General features: G+C 35.8%; 1 protein-coding gene across 4 annotated transcripts in view; it reads right to left on the bottom strand.

Annotated features, from left to right (window-relative positions):
• The window catches only part of FAM227B (family with sequence similarity 227 member B), a gene marked incomplete at its 3' end in the record, with an annotated part of 264,786 nt that overhangs the window by 62,632 nt on the left and 179,027 nt on the right, over positions 1–23,127 (bottom strand). For 3 of the 4 annotated variants that reach the window (XM_081229396.1, XM_081229395.1, XM_081229397.1), the window contains one exon: positions 21,490–21,637. The exons of the other annotated variant lie outside the window; for it this stretch is intronic. In XM_081229396.1, coding sequence (XP_081085522.1) covers positions 21,490–21,637 — 148 coding nt within the window. The remainder of the gene's footprint in view (positions 1–21,489; positions 21,638–23,127) is intronic. 4 annotated transcript variants of the gene reach the window in all.

Genomic DNA, 23,127 nt, shown 5'->3' with positions numbered 1-23,127 from the left:
ACCAATCTGCTGACACCAGGCTGTGGTGAAGAAAAGTACGACATTTATTGCAGGGCCAAGCAAGTAGAATGGGCAGCTTACGCTCAAAAGACCTGAATTCCCTGGTGGCTTTCAGGGAAGGGTTTTCAAAGGCAACATTAGGGGTGAGTGTTGTAGGGTGCCTGATCAGCTTGTGGACATTCTTCTGATTGGCTGGTTGTGAGGTAATAGGGTGGTATTACTGGGGTTAACATCAACAACCTTCTGGTCCCAACCCACCTGGGGTCTATGTGCTTGTGGTCAGCATGCAATTAACTTCTTCCACCTGGTGGGAGTTTTAGTATCTGCAAAACTACCCAAGGATGTGGTTCAGAATATTATCTGTAGGCCTTGAGGAGGAACTAAAGGTCCTTAACTTTGTTTTATGGCTAAACTATCATTATTTTGTCTGGTTTGACTGCTTTCCTTTGTTTCTGCATTTTCTTACTTCTCTGATTAAATGTGCTCTTTGAAACTCAGGGAAGGCCTAGGAAGCTAAAGCTTTCCTAAAACAAGAGGCAGGGAACACAGGGGTCAGAGCGTGGGGTGTCTGTTCCTGGGAAGGCTCCACAGGGTCCTGGTTGGTTTCATAGCCTTCCCTTGATGTACTTACTCTGGTAGCTTTATTTTAAAAAAGAAGACAATCCTTCTTAAGGTGCAACTGAAACAGAAATTCCTATCAAGCCTCATTGCACTTTAGACTCTACAAATGAAAGAGTCTAAAGAAGTTCCATTCTGAAAACTATTTTTGAAAACTATATTTAAAAATAAAATTATAGGGCTTCCCTGGTGGCGCAGTGGTTGAGAGTCCGCCTGCCGATGCAGGGAACACGGGTTCATGTCCTGGTCCGGGAGGACCCCACATGCCGCGGAGCAGCTGGGCCCGTGAGCCATGGCCGCTGAGCCTGCGCGTCCGGAGCCTGTGCTCTGCAACGGGAGAGGCCACAACAGTGAGAGGCCCGCGTACCACAAAGAAAAAAAAAATAAATAAATAAAATAAAATAAAATAAAATTATATTTAAAAATATGTGTTTCTTTTTATTATTTTGGTTTTGCCTCTTTGGGGGCTTCAATTTTATAGAGTTTCTTTGCCTATTTTAACCATCATTTTCTCTAACATTTAAAACTTTTTCTTGATTTCCATTTTGCTCATTTTCTCCTTTCCTTCTATCCTTACTATCTTTTTTTCATCAGTGTCTTATTCTCTCTTGGATTTCTTCCAGTTTCACCTTCATATCTCTTGATGGCTATCTTTTTCACATTTTTTCAGTAGGACTCTTCACTAAGCTTTTGCTTTTATCCTCTGTGGTTTTCATTCACCGAAGCACATCAGTAAGTTTTTAAATGTGTAGTAAAACATTTAGTTATATTTTACTCCTATTCCATGGTATCATTCCTCTGGAGAATGTCCTTCATCTGCCATTTGTTTTTCCTGTTCCTTTGCTCCTCCCTCCTTATTTTTCTTCTTCTTTTGGGAAGTCCTTCTACCTGTTTTGTGGTATTGAATTTTGTTTATTTCCCAATTTCTCTTTTGAAAGTGAAATTTCAATTGCTTGTTCTTCTTCTTGTTGATTTTGGATGACTTCCATGAAGAGGGAAATGTCACTTTTATGCTGCCATCTTCAAACCAGAAGTCATCCAGCATGTTCTCCAACTTTTTATCTTGAAAAATTAAAAACTTAAGAAATGTTGTAAAACTATCAAAATGGAATAACTCTATGTCTTTTCAACATTTTGCCACATTTGCTTTCTCTTTATTTACTCAGTTAAATTATTTTGAAAATAAGTTGCAGACTCTGCTAGCATTAAAAAAGTTAAGCAAATAAAAAGCATTTAAATACCAATGATTATTATCATTTATGCCTATGCATAGCTCACATTCCCCAGGAGCAGACTCTGTACCAAGGATTCCAGTGTAAGCAGGTTATTGGGAGAAACAAGGAACATGGGTTAGAGAGGCAAATGATACAGGAAAAGTAAAATAGCCAATGAAAGATGCAGTATCAAGCCAGCTACCACAGTGGGTGACTGGGTCATAATCCCGTAGGGAAACAAACTCTGGAAAAAAGTGCAAAATACATGCCTCTGAATTATCCCAGCCAAGAATGGGAAGTGGAGGGAAGTTGTGGCATTTATTAACTCTCTCTCATCAGTCATCAGTTAAGGAATTACCCTCAGAGGGTATTAATTCTGGCCCTCCACATGTGGGCAAAGTGAGTTCTGGCAGTCATTCAACCAAGATACAGTTGCTGGCTGATGGAAGGCAGGCTGATGTGTAGTGAGCACCAATAGATTTTCAACAGCTAATTTAACACATGTGAACAAGAAGTCAGGAAGAAAACTGTTTAGAACAATGCACTCATGCAATTATTGAAATAAAAAGTCATTTAATAGGCAAAGAGAATCTTGATAGAAGCAAGTATTAGACTGAGATTAGCTGTCACCTTTAGCTCTACAGGTGTCATCATATAAAATTTTCTCTTTTTTTTTCTCTTCTTATATTGACTAAAACCTGCAATAACAATATTGAATTGAGCAGTGACTCTATTTTTAGTGTATCACCATTAAGCAGGATGTTCTACAGGCTTGTGGTATTGCCCTCTATCAAATTAATGAAGTTTTCCTCTAAGTCTCACCAAACTACATTTATTTCATCTTCTATTAAAAATGAATATTAAATCACGTTAACTATTATATTTTTTTTGTATCTCACAAGATGATCATATTGTGTCATTTAATTTTAGGTCTGTCTTTTTTTTTTTTTTTTTTTTTTTTTTGCGGTACGCGGGCCTCTCACTGTTGTGGCCTCTCCCATTGCGGAGCACAGGCTCCGGACGCGCAGGCTCAGCGGCCATGGCTCACGGGCCCAGCCGCTCCGTGGCATGTGGGATCTTCCCAGACCGGGGCACGAACCCGTGTCCCCTGCATCAGCAGGCGGACTCTCAACCACTGCGCCACCAGGGAAGCCCTAGGTCTGTCTTTTGCAAGCAGCATATAGCTGGATCTTTACTTGTGAACATTTGTGTTTAATTCTAATCAGTTCTTAGGGTCTGTCTTATAATATGAAAATTTAACATATTCTTATTTATTATGATGACTAATGTGTCTGAAATTATTTTTGCAATTTTATTTTAGTTTTCCTCTTTTAACCAAACTTTTCAGTTATGTCTATTTTACTTTCTTATTACATTGTTTTCTATTACTCTTTTCTTTATTGGCTTTGGAAGTTATAAACTTCATTTCTATTCTTCTAGGGGTTAATCTAAAAATATTTAGCATATCTTTTATCAACATTTAGAATATATTTATATCGCTATTCTCCATGTAAATAAAGGAGTAGTCTCAGTAAATTACTTTTATTCTCACTAAACTTTTACCTCTCACCATCTCCAATGTTGTAATCATTAAAGATTTTAGTTCAAGATTGCTTTTAAATTTTTTAACATTGAGATTTAAATATACACTTAACTAGTTTTCTTAGTCTTCATTGTTCTCACCCCCCATATTAGCACTAATGTATTTGTGTTTATATGTATGTACTTATTTATTTATGAGGCATAATTTACACAGTGCTTTATTTTTTGCCCTTTTTGGTATATAGTCCTATGAATTCTTTTTTTTAATTAATTAATTTATTTATTTTTGGCTGTGTTGGGTCTTCACTGCTGCGCATGGGCTTTCTCTAGCTGTGGCGAGTGGGGGCTACTTTTTGTTGTGGTGTGAGGGCTTCTCATTGTGGTGGATTCTCTTGTTGCAGAGCATAGGCTCCAGGCACGCGGGCTTCAATAGTTGTGGTGCGCGGGCTTCAATAGTTGTGGCTCATGGGCTTTAGAGCATAGGGTCAGTAGCTTTGGTGCATGGGCTTAGCTGCTTCACGGCATGTGGGATCTTCCCGGACCAGGGCTTGAATTGGCAGGTGGATTCTTAACCACTACACCACCAGAAAAGCCCAGTCTTATGAATTTTGAGAAAAGAATATGGTTGTATAATCAGCACCACAATCAAGATATAGAACAGTTCCATTATCCAGATAATCCTCTTGTGCCCCAATGTAGTCAACCCTTCCTCTCACTGCAGTCACTGGCAACCACTGATTTGTTTTCTGTACCTATAGTTCTTACCTTTTCCAGAATGCCACATGAATGGAACCATGCCATACACAGACTTTGGGTCTGGCTTCTTTCACTTAGAATAATGATTTGAGATTCATGCATATGTTGTGCATATTAGTAACTTGTTTCTCCTTATTGTTGAGTAGTATTTAATCAATTTTTTTATATCCCACACTCTCCTCTGGACACCTTTTTTATTTTGCTGCAGTAATTCTTTCAGAGAGAGTCTGTAGCCAGTAGACCTTTGAAGTTCTTGCTTATGCCAAGATATTTTTATTTAAACTTGCATGTGAATGATATTTTGACTGGTATATATTTTGGTTTAATGTCATTACACTCAGACATTTGTAGGTATTTCTGCACTTCCTTCTAGGACCACGTGCCACCAAATGATGTATCTGATGCCAATCTGATTTCTAGTCCCTTTATAAACTGTTTGTGTAACTTTTATTTTTTGAAACTTTCAGAGTTTTCTCAGTCTTTCGAGTTCACAGGTTTCACTAAGCTGTGGGTCTTTATTCATTCATTCATTCATGGCCCTTGGTGGGCCATTTCAGTCTGAAGTCTTGAATTTTCATTCAACTTTGTAACGTGTTCTTTGCTCTCTCTCTTTTCCTTCATATTCTCTCTGGAATTCCTTTTGTAGTGAAGAATGGACTATCTGAATTCATCTTCCATATCATAACATTTCTCTATTGTTAACCTTTCTGTATTTTTGTTCTACCTTTGAATGCTGTGATCTTCCTAACTGTTTGTTTTTTATCCATATTCGGTCTATTGCTTAACCATTCTGCTAAGATATTTACTCACCCATCATATTCTTGATTCCTAAGAACTACTTTTTATCAGCTCCATTTTCTTGTCAGATTGTGCTTTTTATTTTTATGATGCAATGTAATTTCAAGTGAGCTCCATGGGGGCAGATATGATGTTTTTTTTTGTTTTTGGATGGGAGTGTGTTTCATTACCATGGCATTTTGTACCACAAACCAGTGTCTGATAGATAATGGGTGTTCAGTAAATATTTGTTAAATAAGTGAGTATAAAAAAGATATTTAGAATTTGAAATAAATATTTTCTATTTCCTGGATTATCTTTTTCTCAAGGGTCACTTCTAGTGATTTTTATATTGTAACACCTGATTCATGACTAAGTTTTAAAATGAAGATATTAGATAACTGGTTGTGTCTATCTATATGTCTATGTGTGCATTATAAATATATTTCTCTACCTTTGGATGGTACTATCAAAATTAATTTGTAAATGAGCTCTACTTAATTGGCATAAAGGAAATTAGCACTTATAAAATTTCTCAGAAATATAGAGAAACTAACCCAAATGAATTTCAGGTTCCTGTGAACTGGGAGACACTCAGTATTAAACTGATTTAAAGCTATTAAGGTTATTAAAGTTATTCTAAGCTTGTCAGTTTAATTAATATAGACACATCTTTAGAGTCATCAACATTAAGTGTAATACTTTTCTTTGTACCTAGGTTTAATAGAAGTCAAATAACATATTATGTCTGTTGCAAATTTGTCGGCAAGAAAAATAACTTGGTATGATTAAATTTTTAATAAGTAAATTAAGTGAGATAAGAGCTTTTGGGTGGAATCTTTAGGAATAATTATGTTTTAGAAGTGCCTACTTAAAAATAATCTCTCCATCTGCTCCTTCTGGGACCCCTATAATGCAAATGTTGGTGCATTTGACATTGCCCCAGAGGTCCCTTAAACTGTCCTTATTTCCTTTCATTATTTTTTTCTTTATTCTGTTCCATGGCAGTGATTTCCACCACTCTGTCTTCCAGCTCATTGATTCATTCTTCTACCTCATTTATTCTGCTATTGATTTATTCTAGTGTATTTTTCATTTCAGTTACTGTATTCATCAACTCTGCTTGGTTATTCTTTATATTTTCTAACTCTTTGTTAAAAAGTTCTTGTAACTCAGAGAGGGCCTGACAAAATATTTGAAGAGATAATAGCTGAAAACTTCCCTAATATGGGAAAGGAAACAGTTACCCAAGTCCAAGAAGCACAGAGAGTTCCCTAGATAAACCTAAGGAGGAACACGCTGAGACATATAATAATCAAATTGACAAAAATTGAAGACAAAGAGAAAATATTAAAAGCAACAGGGGAAAAGCAACAAATAACATAAAAGGGAATCCCCATAAGATTATAAGCTGAATTTTCAGGAAAAACTCAGCAGGCCAGAAGGGAGTGGCATGATATATTTAAAGTGATGAAAGGGAAGAACCTACAACCAAGAATACTCTACCCAGCAAGGTTCTCATTCAGATTCGAAGGAGAAATCAAATGCTTTAAAGACAAGCAAAAGCTAAAAGAATTCAGTAGCACCAAACCAGCTTTACAACAAATGCTAAAGGAACTTCTCTAGGCTTAAAATAAAAGACCACAACTAGATACAAGAAAATTATGAAATGGGAAAGTTCACCAGTAAAGGCAAATATACAGTAAAGATAGGAAATCATCCATATACAAATATGATATCTAAGCCAATAATCATGAGAGGAGAGTACAAATGCAGGATATTTGAAATGCATTTGAAATTAAGAGATCAACAACTTAACACACACACACACACACACATATATATATATATATATATATAGAGAGAGAGAGAGAGAGACTGATATAGATACATAGATAGGTAGATAGATAGATAGATAGATAGATAGATATAGACTGCTATGTCAAAACCTCATGGTAACCACAAACCAAAAATCTATAATAGACATAACACAAATAAGAAAAAGAAATCCAAACACAACATTAAAGGAAGTCATCAAATCAAATGAGAAGAGAAAAAAAGAGGAAAGGAAGAAAAAGAGACTGACAAAAATAAATCCAAAACAATTAACAAAATTTCAGTGAGAACATACATATTGATAATTACCTTAAATGTAAATGGATTAAATGCTCCAACCAAAAGATAAATATTGGCTGAATGGATAAAAAACAAGACTATATATATGCTGGCTACAAAAACTCCACTTCGCATCTAGAGACACATACAGCCTAAAAGTGAGGGGATGGAAAAAGTTATTACATGCAAATGGAAATCAAAAGAAAGCTGGAGTAGCAATACTCATATCAGACAAAATAGACTTTAAAATAAAGACTATGACAAGAGACAAAAAGATTACTTCATAATGATCAGGGGATCAATCCAAGAAGAAGATATAACAACTGTAAATTTATATGCACCCAACACAGGAGCATCTCAATATAAAAGGTAATTGTTAACATAGACATAAAAGGAAAAGTTGACAGTAACACAATAATAGTGGGGGACTTTAACACCACATTACATCAATGGAGAGATTATCCAGACAGAAGATCAAAAAGGAAACAAAGGACTTAAATGACACATTAGGCCAGATGGACTTAATTGATATTTATAGAGCATTTTATCTGAAAGTAGCAGAATACACTTTTTTCAAGTACACATGGAAGATTCTCTAGGATTGATCACATGCTGGGCCACAAAGAAGGCTTTCGTAAATTTAAGAAAGTTGAAATCATATCAAGCATCTTTTCCAACTGCAACACTATGAGACTAGAAATCAACTCCAAGAGAAAAACTGCAAAAAACACAAACAGGCAGAGGCTAAAAACTATGCTACTAAAGAGCCAATGGGTCACTGAAGAAATTAAAGAGGAAATCAAAAAATACCTAGAGACAAATGAAATGAAAACACGATGATCCAAAACCTATGGGAGGCAGCAAAAGTAGTTCTAACAGGAACATTTATAGCAATACAAGCTTACCTTAGGAAACAAGAAAAATCTCAAATAAACAACCTAACCTTACACCTAAAGCAACTAGAGAAAGAAGAACAAACAAAACCCAAAGTTAGTAGAAGGAAAGAAATCATAAAGATCAGAGCAGAAATAAATGAAATATAGACTAAGCAAACAATAGAAAAGATCAATGAAAGCAAAACCTGGTTGTCTGAAAAGATAAACAAAATTGATAAATGTTTAACCAGACTCATCAAGAAACAAAAGAGAAATGGCTCAAATTAATAAAATTAGAAATGAAAAAAGAGACGTTACAACAGACACCACAGAAATACAAAGGATCTTAAGAGACTACTACAAGGAACTATATGCCAATAAAATGGACAACCTGGAAGAAATGGACAAATTCTTAGAAAGGTACAATCTCCCAAGACTGAACCAGGAAGAAATAGAAAATATAAACAGACCAATTACAAGAATTGAAATTGAACCTGTGATTTAAAAACTTCCAACAGACAAAAGTCCAGGACCAGATGGCTTCACAGGACAATTCCATCAAACATTTAAAGAAGAGTTAACACCTATCCTTCTGACACTATTCTAAAAAATTGCAGAGGAAGGAACACTTCTGAACTCATTCTATGAGGCCACCATTCCCTGATACCAAAAGCAGAGAAAGATACCACACATAAAAAATTATAGGACAATATCACTGATGAACATAGCCACAAAAATCCTCAACAAAATACTAGCAAACCTATTCCAACAATACATTAAAAGGATTATACACGATGTTCAAGTGGGATTTATCCCAGGGATGCAAGGACTTTTCAATATCCACAAATCAATCAATGTGAAACACCACATTAACAAACTGAAGAATAAAAACCATATGATCATCTCAATAGATGCAGAAAAAGCTTTTGATAAAATTCAACATCCGTTTATGATAAAAACTCTCCAGAAAGTGGGCATAGAGGGAACATACCTCAACATAATATAGGCCATATATGACAATCTCACAGCTAACATCATACTCAATGGTGAAAAGCTGAAAGCATTTCCTCTAATGTCAGAAACAAGACGAGGATGTTCACTCACACTCACCACTTTTATTCAACATAGTATTGGAAGTCCTAACCACAGTAATCAGAGAAGAAAAAGAAATAAAAGGAAACCAAACTGGAAAAGAAGAAGTAAAACTGGCACTGTTTGCAGATGACATGATACTATACATAGAAAATCCTAAAGACGCTATCAGAAAACTGCTAGAGCTCATCAATGAATTTGGTAATGTTGCAGGATACAAAATTAATATGCAGAATTTTGCATTATAAATTTGCATTAATATGTAAAATTAATGCAGAAATCTGTTGCATTTCTATACACTAACAATGAAAGATCAGAAAGAGAAATTAAGGAAACAATCCCATTTACCATCACGTCAAAAAGGATAAAATACCTAGGAATAAACCTACCTGAGGAGGCAAAAGACCTGTACTCTGAAAACTGTAAGATGCTGATGAAAGAAATCAAAGATGACACAAATAGATGAAAAGATATACCATGTTTTTGGATTGGAAGAACCAACATTGTCATAATGACTATATTACCCAAGGCAACCTACAGATTTAATGTAATCCCTATCAAATTACCAATGGCATTTTTTCACAGAACTAGAATAAAAAATCTTAAACTTTGTATGGAAACACGAAAGACCCTGAATAGCCAAAGTAATCTTGAGAATGAAAATTTGAGCTGGAGGAATCAGGCTCCCTGATTTCAGACTATACTACAAAGCTACAGTCATCAAAACAGTTTGGTACTGGTACAAAAACAGAAATATAGATCAATGGAAGAGGACAGAAAGCCCAGAAGTATACCCATACAATTATGGTCAATTAATCTACAACAAAGGAAGCAAGAGTATACAATGGAGGAAAGACAGCCTCTTCAATAAGTGGTGCCAGGAAAACTAGACAACTGCATGTAAAAGAATGAAATAAGAATATTCTATAACACTATATACAAACATAAACTCAAAATGGATTAAGGACCTAAATGTAGACTGGATACTACAAAACTCCTAGAGGAAATCCTAGGCAGGACACTCTCTGACATAAATTGCAGCAATATCTTTTTGGATCCATCTCCTAGAGCAATGGAAATAAGAACAACAACAACAACAAAAATAAACAAATTTGACCTAATTAAACTTAAAAGCTTTTATATAGCAAAGTAAACCATAAACAAAATGAAAAGATAACCCACAGAATGGGAGAAAATATTTGCAAACACTGCACCCAACAAGGGATTAATCTCCAAAACATATAAGCAGCTCATACAGCTCAATATCAAAAAAACAAACAACCCAATAAAAAAATGATCAGAAGACCTAAATAGATGTTTTTCCAAAGAAGACATACAGATGGCCAAAGGCACATGAAAATATGCTCAACATCGCTAATTTTTAGAGAAATTCAAATCAAAACTATGATGAGGTATCACCTCACACCAGTCAGAATGGGCATCATCAAAAGTCTACAAATAATAAATGCTGGAGAGGGTGTGGAGAAAAGGGAATTGTCCTACACTGTTGGTGGGAAGGTAAATTAGTGCAGTCACTATGAAGAACAATATGTAGGTTCTTCAAAAAACAAAAAATAGAGCTACCATTTGATCCTGCAATCCTACTCCTGGGCATATATCCAGGGAAAACCATAATTTGAAAAGATACATGCACCCCAATGTTCATTGCATCACTATTTACAATAGCCATGACATGGAAGCAACCTAAATGTCCATCAACACATGAACAGATAAAGAAGATGTGGTATATACATATAATGGAATATTACTCAGCCATAAAAAAGAATGAAATAATGCCATTTGTAGCAACAAGGATGGACTAGAGATTATCATACTAAGTGAAGTAAGTCAGACAGAGAAACACAAACATCATATGATATTGTTTATATATGGGATCTAAAAAAATAATACAAATGAACTTATTTACAGAACAGAAACAGACTCACAGACATAGCAAACAAACTTAGGCTTACCAAGGGGAAAAGGGGGGTTGAGGGAGGGATAACATATACATACTATTATATATAAAGTAGATAACCAACAAGGACCTACTGTATAGCACAGGGAACTATACTCAATATCTTATAATGACATATAAGGGAAAAGAATCTGAAAAGGGATATATATATATATATGTATATATATATATATATATTCCTTTTCTATATATATATAACTGAATCATGGCACTGTACACCTGAAACTAACATGATATTGTAAATCAACTATACTTCGATTTAAAAAAATCTCTCCATATATTTGGTAATTTGAACATTAGAGTTGTGCTAAATTAAGTTAAATGTTGGAAGTTTATTGAATAGCTAGGTCATTCCCAAATAAAATAAGATACTGAAACATTAATTACTGAACATTGGCTGGCTTCCTTTTACAGAGAAAATAAAGGTATTTAGAATTATTAATAAATATATTTTGTGCCACACTGAGGTATTTTCTATAAGAAACACGTTTTTAGAATTTATTATTGGTATTTTATTTTGCCAATCTACAGAATGCTAATGTAAAAGTTCATCATTGGCTTACTTCTTAGTTTTCACTAGAAATTAAGATTTTTAAGAGTTGAGGATTCTAATTTAAATATGTAATTAAAGCTAGTAGAAATAATAAGGGAAACATTTTAGTATACAGTAGCAAAGTAGGATGTGTGTTTTTAGTAAAAGAAGGTACGAGGAGTTGAATTGCGCTTTGTTAAGGGAAAAGAAAGTAATTTTTTTCTAGAGTTGATTGTTCCTGGATGGGAAAAAAAAAGGGACAAATTAATTTGAGTACAGAAAATTATGGAAGGTTTATCGAAAAGGAACCCTGAGAAAACAGTTTTGTGCCTGGTCAGGATTGCCTAAATTTAGAATAAATTTAATTGAGTAAATAAATTTTAAACATAAGCTGGTACAAAATCTGAATTTTGCTTTTCTCTCTGTTAAGAGGACGAAGTTTTCTTAAACGGTCAATCTGCATTTGATAACAGATTTTAAGTTTCTTTACCCTTTAAGTGATCTATGCCATATTTGCTTTTGAAATCTTTTATTGTCCCTTTGATTAAGTGAAGAAGTATTGTTTAACAGTGACCTATGATCCTATTTGACCAAGTATTGTAAAACCTTTTGGATATTTTTGGAGAAACTTCCCAAATCAAAATCTAATGAAGTTCCTTTGACCTCTAGCTAACTTTGAGATGCTTCAAAGGGCCCCTGAGACATCCCAAAGAGATGTCTAATTAAACCTGATTAAACTAATTAGGTTCATTTGGAGTGTTAAATTACATGGGATTAACATTGTCAAATGAGTAATAAATCTTATGTTGTATGGGTAAATGCTATTAATATTTAAGTATTCTAGAAATTATATGGAATTCCTAAAAATATGGTATGTCTTGGTAAAATGTTATCAGTCATAATTCCAGTTATTATCTTAAAATGTTGTATGTCACAGGAGTAACCAAATTTCTTTGTCAATTGCATTGTAAACAGGTCTTCAACTGTGCCTTAAGTCTTTTATCATTCATAGATAGCTATTGTTTTACTCTGATGTCTGCAAAAACTCTTCCTCTTCAAGAAGATTCATAGCAAGAACTTTTTGACAACTACAGGTTTCTGATAACTTTCAGATCATATGCTGAACTGGGTGAAAAATTGAAGAATTTTATAGAAAAACCTGATGGCTTCATAAGACAGTTAACAAAAAGGACTTCTCTGGCAGTCCAGTGGTTAAGACTCCATGCTTCCACTGCAGGGGGTGCGGGTTCGATCTCTGGTTGGGGAACTAAGATCCTGCATGCCACGTGGGTGGCCAAAAGAAAAAAAAAAGGAATTTTTACATAGGACTGAGTGAACTGGTGAATACGGTTATAATTTTTATGGTTTCTGTCTGAAGTATTACTGGCTTTTAATCTGTGTTTTCCAGATATAAGGAAAGTTATCTCCTAATTATGACTTACAGCGACTTGGTAAATTATATCTTTGTAAGCAGTACTGAAACATTTATCCTTTCTCACTACCTGATCCCTCCAGAGACTGGAAACTCTTGGGTTCCCAGAAGCTTTATTAGGTAAATTAGGAAGACCACCTCCTAACAGGTGCAGGAATCTCAAGGTATTTTGGAAACCTCAAAAAGGAGGAATTCACTCGAATCTACAGATATCACCCACAAAATCTGTGATAAGCCCTTGCCGTGGTTTTCCTGGCCTTGAGAGGCATTTTAAAAATTCAATCTGAGATTCCTTATTAAAAAGTTCCAGCAAAGCCAATTTAAAAAGAGCTTGTATAATCAGTTACACTTATGCAAATCATCAGGCCATGTTTATTGAAACCAGGCTTATTTTGCAAACAAATTAGTCTTAATCTGGCTTTATTTGGTAGAAATGAGGGTAATTATAGACAGAAAAAGATTACGTTTCAGTGAATATTAAATTCTAGTTTAGTTAATTATGGTCTGTATTTACTAAGTCTCACTTCCCAGATAGCTCCTCACTGTTTTATTACTGTGAAGTTTAATTGAATGATTAAAAGGACACTATAAGCTTGTTTCTGAAGCTTATCTCAGTAATCTAACTTTAGATGAAGATTGGATGCTCCATGACCTGCAACCAGGAGATTATACATACTGGAACAGACATCATTTAAAGAACTATCTCTAACCTAAATGGAAGGACCCTCATCAGATACTCTTAACTAGCTCATGCACAGCAAAACTGAAGGGAATTGACTCTTGGATTAACACTTCCCAGTTAGAAAGGGCCCCTGCACTGGACTGGCTATAGAGATGACTACCAACACAAACTCACCTTAAAAATACACTCAAACAGAGGAGAAACTACACTTATACCAGGATGAGAAGACGATGACATCAGAAATAGACAGATATCCCAAGATGCCAGAACTGACCCGTATGATCATTTGTAGTGTTTTTTTTTTTTTTTTTTACTTCTTAGAACTTTGCATATGGATAAAACATTTTTCCATCATGGGCCTGATCCTATGCTAGTTTTAAAAATCAATCCAATTGGGGCTTCCCTGATGGCGCAGTGGTTAAGAATCCACCTGCCAATGCAGGCGACATGGGTTTGATCCCTGGTCGAGGAAGATCTCACATGCCGTGGAGCAACTGAGCCCGTGCGCCACAACTGCTGAGCCTGCATGCCACAACCACTGAAGCCCACACATCTGGAGTCCATGCTCTGCAACTAGAGGAGCCACCGCAGTGAGAAGCCCATGCATCACAAGGAAGAATAGCCCCTGCTCACTGCAACTAGAGAAAGCCTGCATGCAGCAACGAAGACCCAACGCAGCCATCAATCAATCAATCAATCAATCAATCCAGTTGTCAGGTTTGTGGTCAATTACCCGACACAAAGTTGTGTCTGGAACTTCTGGTTTACCTTGGTGGATTTGTCCTCTCCAAGGCTCTAACTGGATGGCTCTTGGGAAATTTATTCTAGAAGAAAGAAGTTACAGTTTTGTTTGGGCCACTATTGATATTACTAGATGAGACTCCCTCACTTGGCCTATCAATTATACTTGCTCTGACCATCACCATAAATACAAATTTTCTCTTAAAGTTACTCAGTCTCAATCAGAGCAACAAGCAAAATTTCGGCCAAAAAATATAACCTCCCTCCATTGTGGGATGGCTTTATATGGCTAACACGAGGCTATGATCACTTAACTTTAAAGCCCCCCTTATGTTGGGAACAGTCAAACCATACTAAGGATAACCAGCCTAATAACACTAGGAAATTGGACTGGGTGCCTTATGCACAATGCCTGTGTATCATTTCCCTTAAAGATAAGAATTGTTACAGAACAGTCTACGTCAGAAGAGCTGGTGATATACTGTGCCACACCTAATGGAAATTCTTGACTTAAATTCTTACTTATGACCTTACTCATACTACTAGCTATATTACCTGTATATTGCCTATTTTACAAGATTGCTGTTTCTTGCATTACTAAATGTGTGACTGAGCCTTTGATAAAATGATGACTAGGTTACCTGAAGCAAGTAACCAGTTATATAGTTCTATATAAGAGCAATGATTGTAATAGTGTAACTCTAGATATGGTAAGAAGCAACAAGAGGGAACCATTTTCTGGACCATAACAGACTTGTAAGACAGGTGGTCCAGAGACCTTTGGCTACTGTTAATAGGACCTAGTCCAGTCACATTGAGCGGCCTACCAACGAAATCCCTGCCTGACCTAGGAATGAGCATTCCTAGCACTGTGGGACAAAATGGTCACAAAATGCCTCCCAAACCATGGTCGAATTTATGACCATGAGGGGGAGCTGTCATTACAAATTATTGCTGGCCATCTGGTTCTACAAGAATAAAGTCACTAGTCACTGCAGTTGCTGACCCTCAACACACTCTGAAAGGAGTTCAGGGCAGAGAACAGGAATGAGGCACTCTGTGCTCTGGGAAAAACTGGCAGAACAGGCCTTTACGTAGTTAGATATTTTCAGGAGACAATTTTATGAGCCCAATTTCTTGCATCTTCTCATATCCAGACAAGCACTAAAATCATTAATGGGGACATCTGCTCCTCGTGACTAGGAGAAACCTTCTGCCAAAATGTGTGCTTGACTGCATGTATTCTCCCTTTACTAATATCATATATATACTGACCTCCGCCCCAACCTCTAGGGAGCAGTTCCTCAGAGCTATCTGAGATGCTATCTCCCATGCTACAGTCCTTATCTGGCCCCAAATAAAACTTAACTCACAACTCTCACGTTGTGCTTTTTTTTTTTTTTTTTTCCAGTCAATGAGAAGAATAGTCATTCAAATCCAGGTATGTCTGACTGCAAAGATACCATCTGAATCCTGAAAACCCTTCACAGGCCAGTTGTTCCATATTACCTCTCAATACCATATCCTCTCATACTGTACATAGCTAGTAGGTTTTAGTAATTTCTCACTTAATATTTATTTACTGTTGCTTAGTGGTTCCATTTTTTTGTCTTTTTTTTCAGTACATAGGCTTTGCTATCTTCTTGCTCCCATAACACTTTGTATGTGTCATTTAACTTGTGAACTCTCAAAAATGAATTGCTAATGAGAAGAGTGAATCATTTTCCATGTTTAGTTTCCAAGATTTCTCATTTTGAAAAAATAGGTTTCCAAATATTAACTTGCTTTAAAGGATTATGCATACAAACCCCACATCCATAAACTTTATCTTAAATTAAAAATAAAAGCCTGCCAAGCTAGAATACATAAATAGCTCTTTTAAAATCACTGGATAAGAGTTTAAATTACCAGAGGTTGCATCATTATGGGTTATTTGAGAATTGTTTGTCTTCTATAATATGAAGTTATTCTCATAGGAATACTGATTAAAATAGAAACCAGATGTGTTTTTCAATACTAGAGTGAAAAAAATGACAAACAAGTAGAAAATTATTATAAGAATGACCTAAGGAGGTTTCTAGAAACTTGAAGCATGGGTATAATAGAAAAAGCATGTGTGTGTGTGTGTGTGTGTGTGTGTGTGTGTGTGTGTGAGAGAGAGAGAGAGAGAGAGAGAGAAGAATAAAAAAAATAAAGGAGAAAAATGCAGAGAGAAAGGGAAGGAGAATGAATAGGATAAGATAAGAAACAGTTTCAGAATTCAAAACAGAAGAAAAAAAACTCCTAAATCTTGATAAATATTTGGTATCACCAAGGAAATAGCATAATTGAATTTTTACCTATGGACCAAAAAAGTGAAAAAGGGAAATAACAGGGACAAGATGGTCTTTCAGTCTAAAAGGAGTAAATTAAATACGAAAAAGATGAGGACTATTGTTGAAAGAAAAAAAAAGCCCCCTTTAAATTTAAAATATGACACGCTCTGGGTGTGATAAAATGATCCAGAAATTTTATATTTTTCACCTCTTCTCTTCCACATTTTTAGAGGGATGAAAAGAACAATAATGTTTTTGATGCTTTGAATTTGCTTCTTGGTTTTATTTTCGAATATATCAGAAATACAGTATACTTATTACTACAATATGTCAACATGCTGAGTAGAATAAATGGAATGGAAGGTGTAAAGGCAATCAAGGGAAGGGAGGAGTACACCATACATAATTTCATTACCATTTTTGAATTAGTCTTTAATCATCCCTTTCATTATACTAAGAACTAGTGTTATTCTCTTTAATTTTATTTATCCAAGGAAAAAATCATAAAGTGAATGCTATTCTATTATCCTTAGAATAATTTAAAATATAGTAAAACTTCATTCATTTGTGGTCCCTTAATTCAGAATTTGTTACCATTCAAATTGAGTTTGCATTGAAGTTTATCTTTTTGCTTTGCAGATATTTCCAAGATAGTACAAATTAGTAGGATAAGTCAGTTGTCAGGGGAGATTTAAAAATATTTAAGAGAGAAAGCAACTTTCAAACATCTTTCAGTACTTTCACATTCACATTTGCAAATAAGTTAATAAGCTATTTCCATATTTTTCTTATTGATTCAATTAAGCCAGGTGACAGTTTGATTTATTACACATATAGTTCTTGGCATTAATAAATGGTATTTCTTTTAAAATATACTATAATTTTTGATTTTTACTAATTCAGCAATTCTCTAAACTCATGAAACTATGCTTCCAACTTCCAAGCTTTTTTATTTTTTTTATAAATTTATTTATTTATTTTTGGCTGCATCGAGTCTTCACTGCTGTGCACTGGCTTTTCTCTAGTTGCGGTGAGCCGGCGCTACTCTTCGTTGCAGAGCACAGGCTCTAGGCGTGCGGCCTTCAGTAGTTGCAGCACACAGGCTCAGTTGTTGTGGTGCACCGGCTTGGTTGCTCCACGGCATGTGGGATCTTCCTGGACCAGGGCTCGAACCTGTGTCCCCTGCATTAGCAGACGGATCCTTAACCACTGCACAACCAGGGAAGTCCTCCAAGTTTCTTAGGCTAGGAAATCAAAGCTACAATCTTGTGCAGCCAAAAAATTCTATTAGAAAAAAATCAGGCAGTCTTTTGTTGTTCTTCTGGCTACTATCAAATGACTGATATAACTGTCTTTTTTTTTTAACCTCACTAATTTCTCTTGGCATTAGATATACGAAAGTTTAGTTTCTGATTTTTTTGTTGTATAGTTCACTGTGACACTATATGCTGATATGAACTACTCTACTACAGCATTACTCTAGAATATAAAAGCAATTTTCTTTTAGGTAAAATACTCAGAGAGTATTAAGTATTGATTTCTTTTTAAATTGCCAACATTGTTAGTTAAAAACTTCTTTCTCAGTGTCACAAGAATTGACTGAACTGTACATTAACCTATATTTGGACAACTTTAAAACCCATTTATGGCTGAAACCAAAAAATAAAACTGCTTTAGGCTTTTATAATAAGGTCTCATAACATAGCTTGCCTTCTGATAATTTCATGTGTTATAATACTGGGGTCTTTGATATTCTGGTTGTCAGAAATATTTTTAATTAGGGAAATGAGAGAGGATAGCCCTCATTTAACATTTTTGTCAAAATACATACTTAATACTGCTATGAGAAAAGTTTTCCTTTTGCACCAGAGTACCTTAAAAAGAGATTCTAATTCCACACTTTGTGTTAACTGATTTGCAAGATGCCTACTGGTTCTCATTTTAAGAGAGTAACAGGTCCAGATCCCTCTGATCCAGAATGAATAGGTTTTTTGGGTTATAGCATTCCTCTCACCTAAACTTTGCAACTGCCTGATTTTCCCCTTCTATGCTGGTCTTCTTCCAGTCTTTCTTATCTCTACAAATGACACCACTATTTATCCTGTTACAAATGTCAGACATCTGGAATTTAACCTTGACACCTCCTTGTCTCTCACATTGAATCTATCACCAAGATTTGTCTCCAAAATTTCTCTACCTGCTTCTTTCCCTCTCCCTGCCATGATCCTAGTCTAAGGAATCATCATGTGCAAAGTGGATTTTAGCCACAGCCTCCTAACTGGCCTCCTTACTTCAACTTTTGCCATCCTCCAAACCATTCTCACAAAGTTTTCAGGATGAGCACATTACTCATTGATTTTTACCCATTATACTTAGGATCAAATCCAAAGTCCCCATTGTTGATATCAAGATCCTACACACGTTGCTTTCAAATCACCTAACTTTCCCCTTGTTATTAACTCTGTTCCAGTTATACTGTCATTTAGTTTCTGGAACACACCTCATTTTCACCTCAGAGCCTTTGTTTTCCCTGTTACCTTTGCCTGGAATGCATTACCTCCACTTCTGATTTCTTCTTATCCTTCAGATCTCAGCTTAAATGTCACCTCCTCAGAAAGGTCTTTTGTGACCAGATTTAAACCATCCCTTCTCCTCCCTTCTCCTTCAAGTTATTTGTTACCATAGTACCTATTTATTTCCTCCTGCAATATAATCAGAATTCTTTTATATGTTCATAATCTGTCTCCTCCTCCATGATTTAAGCTCCATGAAGTCAGGGACCTTGCTTATCTTACCGAACAGTATATCTCTATCATATTGCATACTACCTAAATACACCGTAAATGTTGATTTGAAGCAAGTAGCTGAGTTCAGCAAGGGGCAAAGATTTTACTGCATCATTGAAAACTCAATATGTAAAATTTCAAAGGAAATATATGATAATTGCTTACATGACTCTTGGGTTCCTCACCAGACTGAAGATATAAGAGAGAAGAAAGAAAGAGAGGAGAGTGGAGGCAGAGAAAGTAGGGAGAGGGAGAAGGAGAGAGACAATTTGTGAGGAGGATTTCTTCTCTGTTAGTTCCTTTCCCTACCAAGCGACGTGAGGAGCAGGTGAATCTCCTGTTACCCTAAATCTAGTGAGACAGGTGTTTTGGAAGTGTTGATCATCACAGAGGATGTTGGAACAGAAGTTCCCATGCTAGAAAAAGACTAGAATTTTATTCAGGAAAAATGGAGGTGTTACTGAATACTTTTGAGCAGAAAAATAACATGATTACAACTGTGCTTTAGGAAGATTAACTTGATAGCAACACATAAAATGGATTGGAGGTTGGAGAGAGGAGATGAAAGGAGATGGGTTAGGATAGAACTGACATGAAAGATAACAATTACTTGACTTAGGATGTGAAGGTAACAACCGATAGGAAGAAACAGGTGTTGAAGAAATTGTGGTGGTAGAATTGATAATTTTTGGAATTGATTAGCGGGAGAACTCATTATGACTGAGTTAATATTAAATACAATTGAAGGGAAAATATGAGTAATATTTAAAGATAGCAAGAAGGTTTAGTTTGAAAAGAAAGCCAGGGAGAAGTATGAACCTCCTTTCTCTTATGCATGAGTTATTTTGTTAGCTGCCAGTTTTACATGGACCTATATTTTACCAGATGCCTGGCTTTCTGTAAATGTATCTTTATACTAAGAATGTTGGACTCTATAACTTTCTTCTTCTTTACTACCATAATTATCTCTATTCTACCTCCTTCCACTTTTGAAAAGTTCATCTAGTGCTGAAAAGTCATGGTTTTAAAGCTAATGAATGAAAAATTAAAACAATTTTGTAATTAACACACTGACATCCATGACATTAAAAAAATTGCTAGTTTTACTCCTCATTTTGCTATGTAGGCAATGGATATGGAACCAAAGAATGACAATTTAAAGCAAAGAATATAATAACCCTAACTGCATAGAGTATTTGTTGTTTTTCATAATGTTTTCCTAGGGGTGAAGCAAAACTCTCTCCACAGCCATTATAACAATTTCCAACTGTTAGAGTGGCAACAGGCTGTCAAAAACAGGCAGTAATGTATTGCCCTGAATCAAGAAGACTGAGTCTTTGCTAAAGTTAAGCATTAATTTAAAGGGTGTCAAGGCAATCAAGAGTAAATTATATAATGTAACTTCATTATACAGAAAAAAGAAGAGCTAGTGACTCTCGAGATCTTGCTCCAGGTCCAAAGTTGTTTAGTAAGTTAAAAGCATAATTTCAAGAGCTTGAATTCTAGATTAGCATTTTAGATAACTTTTTATAAATATAAAATGAAATAAAACAAATTTTTATAGACTCAGACACAAAGAGTCTAGATACATTTGTAAACTGAGATATTTATATAATTGAGTCACAGGCACACCACAATTTTGAGCATATGACTCAAATTTTGTATCTTATATACAGTTAGTTTTTAAATGTTAGGGCACAAGAGTAAGCACAAAGTTTGCATAAATGAAGATTTATAGGAACCCCAGGCTTGCTCAATTACTTTTGGGATTTTACTCCAGAGTTTAAATTATTGTCTTCAACCAGGTCTATAAGTAGACATGCCTGTACTCCAGCTTCCTATTACACTTAGAATAAACACAAACTCCTATTACCATGACCTTCAAAGTTCTTTATGATCTGGCTCCTGTGTACTTTTCCAGTTTCACTAATCTCTCACTCCTTTTCCCATTGCTCATGTACTTCATTAATATTGGCCTTCTTTCAGTTCTTGGAACACACCAAGGTCAGTCTTGTTCCAGGCATCAAAATTTACCTCCTTGGGCTTCCCTGGTGGCGCAGTGGTTGAGAGTCCACCTGCCGATGCAGGGGACAGGGGTTCGTGCCCCGGTCCAGGAAGATACCACATGCCGCAGAGTGGCTGGGCCCATGAGCCATGGCTGCTGAGCCTGCGCGTCCGGAGCCTGTGCTCCTCAACGGGAGAGGCCACAACAGTGAGAGGTCCGCATACCGCAAAAAAAAAAAAAAAAAAAGTTTACCTTCTCAGGTGGGCCTTTCTTACTTAAAGTATGTCCCTCTACCCATTTACCTCTCTGCCTCCTATCTTCTTGAATACCTTCTTTGTATCCCATCCACACCCACCCTGCCCCTGACACACACACATGCCAAAGATCAGCGCGTTTATGTTCTCCCACTGGGATGCATACTCTTTAAGTGCAAAGACCACTTCTAGAATACTCACCATTGTATCTCCAAAAGTCCAAGACAACATCTGGCACTCAGTAGGTATTTGATAAATATTTGTTAAGTGAATGAATCAAGGAAATGAGAAATGTTGGTTGTATGGCATGATTCAAAGTTGAGACTGAATTTATGAAATGGGACTGACAGAAGAAAAGATGAAGATAAATCTATAGTGTGGTGATAGTGGTGGGAATGTAGTGGAAATAAATCTTGGACCACAATCTCAAGTATGCAAAGGATAACATATAACTTTACATTTATAAATCAACCTAGCTTCAACTTTGAGAATTTCAAACCCCCTTACCTCCCACCCCCAGTTAGTGGAAAACTTATGTCAATTATTCTTGGGTTCCCCTCTTCTGCTTCAAGATGAGATAGAATTCAAGGGTTTTATTCAGGGCCAAGCCAAGGGCTTCTGGTTGTTGAGTCATTTGTCTACTCTGGTTACTTCTGGGTGTTCACTGACTCTGCTCACACAGGTCCTTCAGGTCTGAGTTCTCTGCTCTTCCAGATTTCTTTTAAAACATGGGAAATCTTTATGAGGGGTGGTTATGAGCCAGTCTGTTTAGACACATGGGCAGGCTTTACTCTTTGGAGCTTTGCTGCTTCTGTTGTGTGCTGTGGAGTTACCAGAAATGTAGAGCTTGGTTTCCCAAATAGACTTTTCTCTATGCTGCCTGTTCTATGGACTCTACCTTCTCTGGGATGCCTCTCAAAGGCACTTTTATGTTTCACTTCTTTTCAGGGAATTTAGCACAGTTTTTTTTTTTTTCTCTTAAACTTCAGACTTTATGTGTAAACTCTATGCATAGGTATGACTGAATTTTTTTTAAACTGTATTCATAATTTCCTCTAAAATGGCTTTCCAAAGCTGGCATCTAAAGAGCTCTATCATCTTCTCAACTCAAAAGAGCCTTAGGATCATCTTTGACTTCCCCTTTTTCTTCTTCTTTCTTAGTAAATGAAATTACTGGCTTCAAAACGGCTTTTTTTTTTTTCTCTTCCCACTGCTAATCTGTTGATTCTGGAAGTTATCATCGCACACTAGAACCTACTGTAATAGCTTCTTGATTTGTCTCCATGCTAGTTTTCTGCTACCCAAACCATCCTTTATACCATCACAAGATAAATGAACCTATTACTATCCATTTCCAAAATACTTCATAGCTCCTAATTGTTTCCCAGTTGAGGTGAGATGATCTGGCTTGTT

This window comes from Mesoplodon bidens (genome assembly GCF_964165515.1).
Source record: "Mesoplodon bidens genome assembly, chromosome: 3".
NCBI lineage: Eukaryota > Metazoa > Chordata > Mammalia > Artiodactyla > Ziphiidae > Mesoplodon > Mesoplodon bidens.
Note: the sequence above shows the minus strand (reverse complement) of the source record. Positions and strands in the feature narration are given on the sequence as shown.